Here is a 14,967-nt window from a genome sequence, read left to right on the forward strand (position 1 = left end):
TCTTTCACATTAATACCACCCCTTGACACAGAAACCAAAAGAAACACGTACACATGATATACTTTTCTCCCGAGAAAATATATTTGCTTTCTCGATGTTTTCGTGGATTTGTGTTTTTAAATCGTCTTCTAATTTAACTCCATCTGATTTCATTACTCTTTTACAATTTCGTCTTAGCTCCATTCCAGCTTTTGTTCAAATATTTACACGAAACAAACCTGCGCTACGTACACGCTGCTACACCACATCGATCAATCACACAAGGAACGCGCACTTTTTCGATGGAATCTCTCATCCTACTTAATCAATAAATGCGCCCAAATCATACGTATACACACACGCGCACACATACACACACAAACACACGCATGCTGTAAAACTATTTGCATTCCAATCCGTTTCTGTTTTTTTTTGCCGAATCGAAGCGGTAATACTCCCCGTTTGCATGTAGTTTGTTCCTTTTTTACTACATAGATGAATAATTTTCGTCCGCGCTTTCATTCTTCCCTAACATGCGCGCGTATTCATTAGTGCGCTCTCTTTAAGATTTTAAATGCTACTAATTCTACCACCATTCTATGTGTTGCATTAAATATTTGTTTAAAATTATTACACGTACACGAATGCAAAGTTTCGGAAGATGCCATACCGCCCTCGTTCATCTTCCTCTCCCTCTGCTATAGCTGCACACTTTCGCCATATGCCATCGAAACATTTGCATTTACTTTTCAGTCCGTTCCGGTATTATTTACTTAACGTCATCTCTAGCAGAAGATAGAAGACAAAACAATCGTACGAGTTTACTATTTACAGTGGCTACTGTGACTACACACCTATGGACATCATCTGTGACTTGATTTACCCAACGCTGGCTAGCCAATCCTGTCGTGCGTATGGAGGACACGGTCCAGTCGAGATTTTATCCCGGAACGGGCGTTGTTGTTAAATCGTGCACTAAAAGACCGATCTCCATATCGCCAGATATATATATAATTGTCGGTCGGTATTAACCCATCCACTTACATTAGTAGTATTCTCTTCAAGAGAACAGCATCGTTTTACTGTCCTCGGAGCATGTGTTCGCCGGCTGTGTGCTTGTGTGCTTAATCATTGATACTATCATAAACTTCGAAACTAAGAAGTTCATTCAGTAATAGACGCGAATACGAGCTGGATTTAAATATATGTTACAAAACATCGTTTGCAAACTCCACCGCATATTCCAGCATCGGCTTCGCCAACGCACTCGTCAACCTTCTTCCGTACTCGCACGTCTAGTACAAAACACTTAAGTGCAACCCCTCTGACCCACCCTAAAGTCTTTCCGGTTTTCATTTTTAATCTTCTAAATTGTTCACGCATTCGCTTGCTCACATTCATTTCATTGCAGTATAAATTCTTCTTCTTATGTGCCACTACAACCTCAGGCGAGGTCTTGGCCTGCCATTTCTGCCCATAGCTGGATAGCTAGTCCTGCGTACGGGGGTACGGTCCGAATGGGATTGGATGACCGGCGCCGTTACCATACCATAATACCATATACCATAAATTAATATCTTCTATATTCTCCGTGTTTAGTTTGTATGCACTGGAACCCATTACCCGGACGTTCCAAATTATTCGTTCTCTCGAGGAAAAAAGCCTAATCCCAACCGCTTCTAACATATCGCATTTTGTGTTTTTGTTTCGTTTTCTAGCAAATCTTCCAAACAGCTCATAAATATTTCGATAAACTTTTTTTTAAAAAATTACTCTTCTATTGTAATTGTGCCTTCCCCAAATGGAAAGGCTTGATTTCTTTTGTATGCTGGGGCGGTCATTCGGTAATAATATTCCGTGTTTGTTTCTCTTTAGACTGCTACACTTTTTGTCCCCATTGGTTCACAGCAGAGCAAAGTTTCACGTGTTGTGTATGATGATAAATTAAGTAAATGGGTTCTTCTGTGTTGCGGTTTTTGCCTTCCCGATCCTAAGATTTCGTTTCAATTAAATTCTTTTCAACATTCATTTATCTCCATTCTCTTCAACAACTGCAGAACAACCGTTCAATTTATTAATCGCTGCTTTTAATTCCCTATGTATCTCATGGATTTTAGTGGTTTTGATATTTATGTTGCTCTCGCGACACAACCTCGAGGAAAATAGGGGTTTGCAGAAAGAGAAAAAACAAAACTGATAAAGCAACAATTGAAATGCAATCGGTTATGCTGCGTTTTCTATTCGTATTGAACAGCAACTGCCTTTCGTCAATACATAGCTTTTGTAATGATATAGGAATGCGCGATTACTGAGCTGGGATAAGCAGTTTAGCACAGCTAATGGGTACAAACACAAAGAATCATATCAATAAATTAAAATGAATTAAACAAACAATAAGAATAGTGCCAGTTTTACCTCCACAACCCATTGGGGCAAGAAGTAAAGCTGGGCAGCAAGAAGGAGTGGACTATAACTATTACAAAGCATGCTATTACGAGCTATAAAAGATAGAATATAATTCCTTCCGGTAACAGGACCGCGGAGTGAATCTCTCAAAAGGATGCATACATGAGGTACTTGTATGGATTGTAATCCGAACGAGTGGTAACACACAGAGAGGGGGGGGATCCACAGTGGTCCATTGTTAGTTGTTTGGCTGTTGTAGGTATAGGTAGGAAAGGTAGGTGAGATGAGTTACGCTCTTAATCGTAATCATCGTCGCTGGCATCACTTTCCTCCTCCTCGGAACTGGACGCTTTTCGTTTCTTCTTCTTAGCACTGCGCGCACCGACAGTTGATTTGCGTGTTGCCGCCGACGCCAGCTGCCGATTTGATGGCGTTTTCGGTGTCTTCGGCACATTACTGACGACGCCGTGGTAAGACGATCGATTGCTATAATCCTATAAAGTTGGTTTTATGCAAAATGGCACGTACATATTTACGTTAGAACAGTACACCCACACCCATGATACGACCACCTCTGACAGCTCAAACACTCACATTCTGTTGCGAAACCGGCATAGGGCCGCCGGCAGTGCTGTTCACGTTATTCACGTGTACGTTATTGCTTGTTCCGTCTGTTGTGTGATTATGAGGGGTGGATGCCGATGCAGCAACCGGGGCTTGTTTCACCGGTGTTCCGGCGACCGAGTTTGGTTTTTCATCCTCATCCAGCAAGTCCGGATCGTCCGGATCTAGCCTCAGCATCAGCTGTTTGAACTGTTTTAGAGAAAGAGATCATTTTAATGTACCGTAATGCAAAATCGCAACAATCGACACCACGCCAAACACTTACGTCTAAGTATCGTTGCACCAGTTCGATTCGTTCCTGTTCGGTCTTGGCACCAGCAGTGCTGCGGTTTTCCTTTAGTAACGTAATTGTTGACTTGGGATCGAACAATGAGTTGGATCTTCGTTGAATGGCTTTGTCGTAGATTTTGCCAGATTCCGATGGAGAGTACCGCGATATTTTGCTAAAATAAAGCAAATAAAAGTAACGTATTATCATACTAGTAACGTATAATATGACTTAAAAGTTAGGTTACGTCAACAAGAAGAAAGAGAAATGATAGAGATTAGCATCTGAATTTCTATTTACCTATCTGTGATACCGTAAATATCCTTTAGATGTTGTTTGAGTATTAAGAGCAGCATGCAACCTTGAGCTGACCGTATACAACTTTCCAAATCGGAAGTATCTTCTGGAAGTCGATTCAATATTGCTTCTTGGTCATCATCATCATCGTCTTCGAGGGGATTTTGTGCTGCAAAGGTTTAAGTTGAAACATTTCGTTAAGTTACTATTCATTCATCTGGCAATAAATTATACTTACCATTCGGTTCCGTATTTGCTTCGGTTCCTGGCAGTGGCTTCAATCCTTCACGGAACGTCGCTAGCAAATTCGTGCCCGTCACAGAGATAAGCACATCAATGTGATGGATAATGAACAAAGGCTCCTCTTGTACGGCGTACGGGAAGTAGGCAAGATTATCCGCCAGATACAACATTTGCCGTAGACTGATTTTGCCTTCATCGAATTGCTTCGTGATCGATTGTATCAATCCACGCCGCTGCGGTTTCGTACCTCGTAGCTGTGCGTACAGGAACCCGTTCATGGCCGAAGGAGGCTCTTGCGGGTCCCTGACCCGGTAGCCCCGCACAATGCTGCTCTCGTCCCGCCGCTGCAACAATTCCTGCAGCTCGTACGACAATTGCATACCGGCGTTAGATTTCATATTTACAAAGCCTGGATACTGCTTATCGATCTCCTGCAAATGTCTGTCTGCACTGTGTGCCACCTGTACGTGAGAGGAGGTAAGATAACAACAGGAAACAGTTTAGCAAATACAGCCCAAGACATAGCATTTAATGAAGTGGAATAGATATTTGTACTCTACCTCTTTTTCCGGATCTGTACTTAAGCATATAAGGTAAGGAACTATTTGTACTGGATGGACCAACCCTTGCCGCAGGACTATCTCGACGACCCGCATCGCCCAACTCCGCACACCGTAGTCCCGGTGCAGAAAGCTGCGCAGTATCTCCTTCAGGTAAATCTGTATCACACGACTCGCCATGCCAGACGACACGTCACCCATTTCCTTCAGATCTTCCGTTTTCGATTGTTTCGACCCTGCGTAAAAGGAAAAAAGGCGCAAAATATTGCATCGTGTAAAAGCGAGCGATGTAGCTGCGAATGCGTAGGTAGCTTTTTCACTTACATTCCTTATCGTTCCGCACCATTTGATTTTCCGCCTCCGTAAGATACATGAGAATATTTTTCAGCACCGTTATTTTCATGTCCGTCAGTACTTTATCTTGCGTGAGGAGATAATTGTAATAATCTCGCAGCTCCACTTTCATCAGATATTCGTAGTTTTTTACACAAAAGTTACCCATCGAGGTTAGGGCTTCCTTGCATATTTCACTATGGTCGCAGGAAAGGAAAAATGCCAGTGTTGCGAACACGTCCTCACATATGTTGGCTGGTAGGGTTGAGCCTGGAGCGCAATAAAATACCGCAATGAGCCGATGGATCTTTGTGTTGCAATTATGTGACTTACCTTGACTGGAGGAATCTTCACCGCTTTTAGGCGCACCGTAGACTTCTGGCAGCCGGAAGTCAAAGTATCGCATAATCAAACCTACCGTAAATATGCTGCGTCGGAACTGTGGCCGGAAGTACTGTTCGATGGGAATCGATGAATCCGTTGCAAGCTTGTCTTTGATGGATACTAGACCTTTATAGTACAGTCTGAAAACAAGACGCAAGAAATATTACAAATAAAAGTAATAAACTTCTGTTTCTATTTATAATAAGTAACTTTAGTATCTTTTACTTACTTGGAAAAGCAATCCCGAATCAGTTTGTAGTTCTTTGTGATTTTGTTTACAACCGTAGACAAGCAAGAAACACAACTCAACACGATAGTACGGCTTTGGGTGACGATTAACATCATCAGATGTGACTCAAGGTCGGCTAGAAATACCTCACTCGGATGATCCATCAGCGGAACGACCTGTACAAAACCAGAATGCGGTATAAATAATTCATTTCATAAACTTTGGAACGCATCCCATGTACAATGTACCTACCTGCTCAAGAATTTCTGCTATCGAGCTGATAAATTTCGAGATAATCTGGTTCTGGCAACGCATATTCAGATACGGTTCCAACGAGATTGCATGATTTACTAGCAGCTGGGGCTGAATTTTCGCGAATAGATGCAACGCTGTGATGCATCCTACCAGCCGCGTATTCTCTGCTCCTTCCAGTCGCATCGTTGCCTCCACTAAACCATCTACAATCTGCTGACAGGCTTTGATCAAGGTTTTAGGAATCTCTTTCTTAAGTTTCGAATCATCTTTACTCTCTTTTGGTTCAAATATCTGTATAAAATAGAAAAAATACAAATCACATTACGAAAGATTCAATAATTTACAGTGTTCCTTTACACAATACCTACCGTTTTAAGTAAGGCGTCAAAACCTTGAGTCCCCGTTTCGTGCGACGAACAGACGACATCTATAATCTGAGTAATTTTTCTATCCATCGCAGCCTGTTACGAAATGAGGAGGACGAAACGATTATTTCACTTCAATTCAATCATTTTCTTCGTGCGTCTTCTTCGGACGTACCTTATCATTGTCATTGCACGGCGTAAACCACATCGTCATGAACACGTCCATGACTAACTTCTGGATCCCTTCCTCGTCGTTCACTCGTCGGATCATTTTAACGCAAATGTCTGGTATTTTATCGTGCGCCGGATACTCTATGCAAATGTCTCGAAGGATTTTGATTACCCGTTTCCGTACCGAAACGCCCGTATCCTGTAAAAGAGTACGTAAGAAAGCATGTATAAATGATACCCTTACCCGTAGTATTTTTCTTCCATCCTCTGCTTACCAGTATTCGTTGCGAAATCATTTCGTAATACTGATCAATAAGTTCGTGATCGGAAAGGATGTACTTTCCGACCAGATCCACAGCCGCTTCGCGCACCGAAATAGCCGTATCGAGCAGCTTTTGCTGCACACCCATCTGCATATCCTTTCGAGCGAGAACGAGCTGATCCACCTCCACAATGTTGGCGAGACATTTCATTGCTCGTGTCCGTATCGCGACCACCGGTTCTCGCACGACAAGAATGATCTTTTGCAAATACTTATCGTAGCTTTGCGAGAAAGACCGTTTGCTTGCCAAATACTGCGCAATCAGGTTCGCATTGCTGTAGTCGATATAGGTTTTAATCTCGTAATTTCCACCGACCGGACCGCCACCGCCGGATCGACCACTTGCGTTCCGCCCGAACGGTGTCACCTGACTCAGATAGTATTGCTTCCGCGTGTCCAGCATTCGGAAGATTTCACTGTTCAGCTCCTGATCGACCTGGCCCTCGCGAATGTTACCATCGTCGCCGTCCGAATCGTCCGCCCCGTCCGATCCGTCCGAGTCGCTTTGATATTTTTTCCTCTTTTTCGCTGCAGCCTTCTTCCGCGATGCGTACCCTTTCTCGCCCTCGGCAATCTTTTTCTTGCGCTGCATCAAATCCCGATACCACTGTGTGATGTAAAAGTGACGCGCATGGTTCCACACCACGTTGCCTTCGTGCGCGTTCACAGCGAGAAAGTCGAGCAAAATCTTCTGCAAAAATTCCGTCCGTTCTTCCTCCTCGTCCAGCTGGAACTTACTGTTGTTCAGCGGCTCGTCGCCTTCCTTCTCCTGTTCGATCTTAATATACTTGATGAGGGTGTCCATTGTTTTCACCTTACAACGCGATTCCACAGTGTCCTTCCGTAACCTAGCTGCCACGATGCCAAGATACTCCAGCGACACCACCCTTATCGATTGCTCCACGCCCTTATCTGACATTTTCTTCACCAGCATCGTGCCGAGCAGACTGAGCAGCAGTTCGGCGGCCGGCCATTCCGGTTTGTTAACCGTCGTCAGCAGATCGTGGATGAAGTTTTCGAACAGTGGACGGAAATCGGTTTCATTCGAGCGGCTTTTGCATTTGTCCAGAAAGGTTGTCAGAAAGTTACCACCAATGCTCAGTGCCGTGTTGTACTTGCCGAAAATGAACAGATCCGTGCTTTTCCCACTACCACCGGCCGTCCCATCATCCGCATTGTTTGCATTATTGGCCCGCTGTTTCGTACTAACGGCGTTCGCACTCTCCGGTGTGAGTGTTTCAGGCAAGATGACAGAAGACTGAATGAGCTGCAGCACCAGCGCCGTCATCATTTGTATGTTGCCACCGTTGTTCACAAGCTTGTATGGTCGCAAGTTGCGTTTCGAGTGCGGTAACCGATCGAACGACGTCAGTATGTCCGACACGATGTTTCTCCGATGGTGTGCGTACTTTTCGTTCTGAAAGATCGTCGTTACCAGATCCAGACAAACGAACTGCAGTGTTTCAATATTGTCCACGAAAAACGGTTCCACGCCGAGCGATGACGCGTGTATTACGATCGTATCGACAAAATGAAACAGCTCAAACATCGTTACCAGCTGCTTGGACAGTTCGACCGTTTTCGTGTACAGCATCGTTATTCCTTTCTGCTGGTACGTGACCGCTTTTTTCTTCTTGCCCTCACCGGCCTTCCTTTTCGTTTCCACCGAATAAACGGGATCGTACGAAGCGAAAATCGTTTCTCGTAGCTGAAATTGCACAAACTTGATGATGGCGTCGATGTTATCCTCCTGGAGAAATTTCGTGTTTTTGCTCGTGTACAGACAGCAAATGAGTAGGGACGCCTCGACAGCGTTCAAAATCTTCTCGATGCACTCGTCCCCAACCAAATCGTCCTGTAGCTCAGATCCGCTCAGATTCTTTGCCGAATGGATAGACCGCATTGCGTACGTAATGAGCAAGGTTAGCTTGTTTTCGGGTATTGCATCGATCGCATTTCGCAACTTTAGTTTCGCCGCTTCGGCACTAATGCTGTTGAGCAGACCCGTAGGAATGCATTCATACTGCTCGTCGCCTTCCTCCATGGTAGGTGTTTCCGTTTCGTCGAGCTGATCGAAAATTTTGTTCATCAACGAAACGAACCGTTGGTAGGTGTTGGTGGCCATCAGCTCTTCCTTGCTGAGTTTTTTCACCACCGGTGCCGCCGGCCTTTCCACCCGTCTTACCTTCGGTTTGCTCAGATAGTCCTCCGGGTTTTCTTCGATCTTTTCCTGTGCCTTCCGTTTGGTTGCCCAAGTTACACGTGTTTCTTCTTTCATTTTGCTGAATATCTGATCGAAGGACTTTTTCTCCAGTCCCATCTTGGCGGCCATTTTCGGTTCTTCGGCTACAAACTTCTTTAGACCTTCTTCTGCAAGCAACATTTGGGTGTGCTTTTCGGTAAGCCGTTCCGACCCAACGATCACTTTGGGTAGCTTCAATGTGTCCACTTCGCTCAGCGGTATCAGACGGTTCAACAGATGCTTTGTGTCGATCTGGGGTTTCGCAGGAGCTGGCCGGGCTGTGGCCGCTGTACTACTGCTCGATTGGGATGCCGGGACAGCAGGCGATTGTACGGGGAGACGATTCGTCGCCACAGTGGACGCATTGCTTATCAACGCTCCACTAACACCGATCGGACGTATGGCAGGTGTGGTAGCATTCGATTGTTGACTAGCACCGCCACCACCAGCTCCCGGAGGTCTCGGTTTGTTGGGACCCAACAGTGGAGTAGGATATCGATGCGCACCGGCCGTTTGCGCCTGTTGTGGACCTTTCATGGCTCCGCCCTGGTGATGCTGCTGCATGTTCAGTGATGTTGACGTGTTAACCGTTTCGGGAGCAGTGCTGCCTTGCGCCGGGGACGGTCGACCTCGGGCATCCAGGTTTTTACTTTGCTGCTGCTGCAAATATTCGTTGTTCCGTGGTGCCGTTTCTGGAAGCTTCGCAAGGTTAGCAGCATTGGTGTATTGCTGCTGTTGCTGCTGCTGCTGATGTGGCATCGATTGCTGCTGGTAGAGGGCTTGCTGATGATTCATTCCAGTAGAGACGGCCACGGCAGGGCTGCCGTTGTTTAGATGAGATTGCTGATGCTGCTGCTGTTGAGATTGCGATAACTGTTGCCCTTGCGGCAATAGGGTGTGATTTGTCAGCTGCTGCTGCTGCGGCTGTTGCGAATATTGGTGCTGTTGGGTTGAGGCACTGTGTACATTATTATTCGTTTGATTTATCACATTTAGGTGCTGCAAAGAAAGTGAGCAATATAATTTATGTCGATTCAATCCACCGCTTATTAAATATGCATCATCCCGCCGTTTACTTACCTGTTGTTGTTGTGGGATTAAGTGATTTTGTTGCAACATAGTCGCCTGTGACACCGCCTGATTACCGGGAGGCGCTGAAACCACCGCTGATGAACCAATCGGATGGATTGCAGTTGTGTAGGATGCGGACTGTTGGATCACACTTTGATGCGGATCCAATGCGGGCAAGGATTGATCTTGCACGATATTGGACGCATGAGAAACGATCACATTTTGATTGTGTTGTTGTTGTTGCTGTTGCTGCTGTTGGAAGAGTTGTTGTTGTTGCTGCTGCTGCAGTTGGCTGTTTTCTGCAGAATTGGACGAGTATGGAACATTTTGTATATTAATCACCTGTTGATGCAGTTGTGCACCGATCGGTTGCTGCCCGATCATTACTGCAGTTGTGGGCGTTTGGGATGAAAGGGTGGGAAAGGAATTGCCTAGAACATTTTGCGCCTGTCCTCGTATGATAGTGGCTTGTGGCGAAGGGATTATGTGATTCGGGTCGGCGGCAAATTGAAACTGCTGTTGAAGAAGCTGTGTTTGCTGTGGCAGTAACTGATGCTGCTGCTGTTGCTGTACGTTAGGGATAGTCTGCTGTGTATGGTGAAGTTGCTGCTGCTGCAGCTGCTGCATGTCATTTTGATTTTGAAACACCGATTGAAATTGCTCGATTGGTACTTGTTGCTGATTCGTATACGTTTGTTGTAATTGCACCAGATTTGTATAGCTTTCGTTGGGAAGATTGTAAAACTGTGTCTGTGATGTTGGAGCTGCACAGTACGCATACCAATCAAAATTATAATGAAAAAAATAAAAATAAAGCAAAAACAAATATAATGAATCGTTCTAAATTAGAGCACATTATAAATTGGAGCGAACTAAAATAATTAGAATATTTACTTGAGCAGCGTATACCGAAAAAAAACATTGTATACAATACATACATTACTATTATTGTCTCGCAATTTATAAACCATAACATTCAAAATCTAATTATATTACAAGTTAGTATTCCACATGGTCCACTATAGGTATTAATGCAATGCATAATCAATCAATCATCAGGTGCAATTGGTTATTCTTTTTACTCGATTCGTTAATCCTGTACAGCAGTCAGTAGTGCAGCAGCAAACACTGGCTTCTTGAATCTTAGAACTAAACATCTTTTTTTACCGATACCAATGCCGATTATGTGTAACATTCCGCCCGAAATAACATTGAATCTCTACACCATTGGATTAATGATTTATTATTTCTAGAGATTAGTATATGGATAGATAAATCTATACATTAGCTTGGTATCAGTGAGGTTATTCAGTTTAGTTGTTCATTTAAATTCAAATCTAGTTGATTAATTGTGTTACAGGTACAACAGGAGTTATAGATTAATGACAGTGCGGATTAGAGGTTTTGCATTTTCCTTGCTTTCGTCCCACTTACTTATTTTTTGCTGCTGCGCCACCAACTGTTGCTGATTTCCAACCCCTAACGCAACAGCACTGCTGAACATTTGGTGGATTTGCGGATTGTAGGGGCTTTTGAAGACGTTTGGCCTGCTGGAGTGAATCGCCTGCAACAGCGATGGCCCGTCGATTGGTACCCCATTGGCAGGTGCAGCAGGTTGTGGATACTGGTCCTTCAGTTCTATGCTATCGGAATTGGTTTGTTCGATAGCGGTAACGAGTTGTGCGGTTAGTGCGTCATCCCTTGTGGCCAGCAGATTGTTCGCTTCCTCGGCCACTCGAGGGTGGAACAGAAGCGAACGGTTTAGCGACGCGGATACGGACAGCGAATCTGAGATGGGAAGTTCGCTCAGCACTAAAATGAAAGGAAGAAAGTAACGTAAAAAGGGGGACACTTTTCTAGTGCTTCGTTGATAATACTTACGATCAGAAAGACTGGTAAGACCAGCAAGTGTGGTTATTGGAACGCTTGGAACATCTCGATCACTCATTGCTACTGCTGGTGACGAGACGTATGTAGAAACAAAACTAGAATTTCGGGCCGGTTTTCTGGTGTAAATGTATACAGATTATATTCAATAGCTTCCTGGTCTAAACAATTGCCGGATTTGAATTAACCACGCGCGCTTCTTTCGTTGCGATGTGTATGGACGCACAGGAGTATGTCTAATAAATTGTTCCGTTCCTGCAAAGGAAGAGTACATATTACGTCAGTGCACTTTGGAATTGCCATGGCAACGGATGAAGTTAATGCTACAGTTTGCAGAACAGGAAGAGTGAGCCAACTACAGTAGGTACAGGTAACATTATTATTTTGTACCAGTAATTAATTGGTACAGTTTGAAGGATTTGATAAACATAACATTAATCCAAGCTTTTGCAATGTATTAAACTAGATATTGTAAAAGCTATTATGGAAATGCTCGATAAAATTTTTTGTGATGGGCTTTTACCAATTAAGTCTGAATCACTATAAAAGTGATATTTTAGAAGCTACTCTCGACGTTTGATTTGATCGCGGGAAAATGTTTTCCTTCGAGAGTTTTTGTTTTGAATGTGTATACACGCACACACTGACACCACTACCAGAAGAATATTCCGCGCGTCGTCGAGATTCTGCACAAACACACACACTCCTATCGGTACGCACAATATACTGCCAAGTGTCTTTCAGTGGTGTGTTGTCGATTTTTAAAACACTGTTCTTCAACAAAAGGGGAGAAAATTACAGCTACAAGGGTAGCAAAAAGCGTCACAACACACACACGCTTAGCGAAGCTGCTATTCCACAGTAAGAAGCTGTCTGCTGCGTGTGTGCACATGTGTGTGAGTGTGTTTTAGCGTGTGCACACAATGCAAAGAGTAAAGGAAACAGATGGAACGAATAATAACAACAATAAGTTGAGACGCATCTTGACAGCTAGCTTCCTCTCGTTCGCGCATAGCGTGCGAGGGAAAGGGCTAACAAGTTACAGCTTCCATCGCGCTGCAATTGTTGGCATGGCCAACTGACACGGGAGGACGGCAAATCATAATAATTAATCACAGCACACCCGTTTCTGGCATGTGTGCGCGAGCTGGCCAGCAATAGTTGAACGACGCAACCCTGCGATCCCCCACAATACACTTTACACGTTTTCTTCGGTGCGCTTCCTGACCGCCGTTAATGTAATGTTTTTCACGTTCCCCGGGAGAACGTACCGGAGGATGGTACAGAAATTTTCTCCTGTGGAAAAACAGCGGTAGCCCGCACAGTTCTGCGGCAGGACAAAACAAAGAAACTGCCGAACAGGCCTCGTCGGACCACGCGCGTCAACGGCAGCTGTCAAAATGTGTAGCAGCGCGAAAGTAATTCTTTTGTTCCGAACTGCTCACTTCGATTGGCGGATGAAAAATAAAGTTTTTTTGGAACTACGGAATGTACGATTGGCAAGCGAAACTTTTACTTTTTTTCGCACTTGCCAGTGGCAAACATAAATAACATGAATGGTATGGCAGTTTCATGTTGCCAAAATTTGTCCACTCAAATAGAAAATGTATAAAGGCAGTTCACAACCAACCAGGCACACGAACCTGCATTTTATTTAACACGATGAAAATGAAATGATCCGCACGAGATGCAGTTTAAAATCTTCAAGGAAAATGAGGATCATTGGACAAGGTTTGACCGCACTAATTTCCGATGTTGAAACATTGAACTCTTCTCACGAGCAGGACCACTTTTCACTAACTATTTAAAGGGGGGTTTTTCCCCGGTTGTAATACACCTGGCCCGTAGATCTCAAGTACGTGCGTGCGAATGTGTATGTTTCAAACGCAACACCCGAAGCCTACTTTCCCAGTCCCAGGATGGATTTGGTGGATCTGTCTTTCTTCGCCGCAAGCACTCGCGAGCTTACTTTAAACGCACACAAAAGCGCACGCACACACGTTCAAGCACTAGCGCTGTCTGGTACGAAGAAAGTGGCATAGAGAAGGAAAGAAAAGAACCGTGGACGATGGGTAAAGCAACGAAATGTCGACGGAATTTCAGCATTCCACGCACCTCACACACCACACCACATTACTTTCCATCCGTTGGAGACAACCCGGTTTCGTACCAACCAGACATCACACGACCCCGCGGCTGATGTTGGTGACACCTCCTCAAAAAGGGATTGGAATTCGATACAAGCACCGTGCTTGTGTTCGCTGCTGGTCCGCACCAGATGATTCGAAGATGCTGCGTGTTTTGAACGAAGTAACCAATGCTACAATGGACTGGTGGTCGTCAACTTTACATACAGCATCGTAGTAACCATCGCTGGCACGGTTTAATCGGTTCGCGGTCACAACCGTAGCTTCAGCTGTCGAAGGATTCTACCGCCAGAGGGCTTTCGAAAACACCGAATCAACACGCACGCACAAACACACGCACACGCCACCACACGCCACCAAGGAATGAAGGGAGGTCAGCGAACCAAAATATTGCTTCTATTGCGAGGATGAGAACAAACGGCACGAGAAAACTCCCACGTTTACTTTCTCTCCGCAGCAGATTTTCCACTTTTCCAGTGTTACAAATCTTTTCCACGTTACAACCACACCAGCGTTACAAACCTCACCATTCACTGAACCAGCAACCCTCTTCCCACTTGCTAAACAAAAAAAAAGAACTCTTCATCGCCTATTACACTGTCTAGTTGAAAACGCGCGGAACGAGGAAGAGACACAACACAGGGGAACACGGTGGTTTTCGTACGCGTCGTCTACCGGATGATGGAAACAGGGTTTCTACCTGCGTGACTGCTGCCACACCGCGGCGGATGCAAGGAAATAGCATCTTTTCACATCGCCTCACTGGATCGCTTCTGCATCCACGTAAGGATCACAGGAAAAGTCACGACTACCGATAAGTGTCGATGCCGTTGTTTCTTTTGCTACTGCTGCTGCTGCTGCTGCGACGATGATGATGGTGGTGGTCGTAATGATGATGATGATGAATGATACTGTGCTGCTGCTGCTGCTGCACCACTACGCGAAAAAAAACACGCAAATCGACGGAAAACGAAACTAACAAAAAAAACACACTTCACCGACCGTACGCGGCTACTGACGACCACCCTGGCTCACTATTTACGCCTGATCTCGATCAATTTTCACCGTTTTCTTTCACAAGCCGTGATCCCGTTTTTCCGAACGGGTAGGCTTTTTTTGCTCTCGTTCCGAAACGAAAATGGCGAACTACATACACAATTACGGTGCGTACTCGATTATCCGTG

At 44.8% G+C, this 14,967-nt stretch overlaps 1 protein-coding gene across 1 annotated transcript; it reads right to left on the reverse strand.

The window, feature by feature from the left end:
• Nucleotides 1-59: 59 nt before the first annotated feature.
• LOC125763347 (nipped-B protein) lies at nucleotides 60-14,929 on the reverse strand. The gene is made up of 17 exons (XM_049426386.1): nucleotides 14,484-14,929; nucleotides 11,631-11,891; nucleotides 11,184-11,561; nucleotides 9,759-10,513; nucleotides 6,390-9,677; nucleotides 6,119-6,313; nucleotides 5,947-6,039; nucleotides 5,576-5,869; nucleotides 5,324-5,499; nucleotides 5,044-5,234; nucleotides 4,702-4,980; nucleotides 4,378-4,613; nucleotides 3,813-4,278; nucleotides 3,578-3,743; nucleotides 3,275-3,452; nucleotides 2,980-3,198; nucleotides 60-2,879 (listed from the first exon to the last, which is right to left on the reverse strand). Exons 2-17 carry the CDS (start codon nucleotides 11,695-11,697, stop codon nucleotides 2,682-2,684), a joined length of 7,179 nt encoding a protein of 2,392 aa, XP_049282343.1. The 5' UTR covers nucleotides 11,698-11,891; nucleotides 14,484-14,929; the 3' UTR covers nucleotides 60-2,681.
• Nucleotides 14,930-14,967: the final 38 nt, after the last annotated feature.

This window comes from Anopheles funestus, chromosome 2RL (genome assembly GCF_943734845.2).
Source record: "Anopheles funestus chromosome 2RL, idAnoFuneDA-416_04, whole genome shotgun sequence".
Taxonomy (NCBI): domain Eukaryota; kingdom Metazoa; phylum Arthropoda; class Insecta; order Diptera; family Culicidae; genus Anopheles; species Anopheles funestus.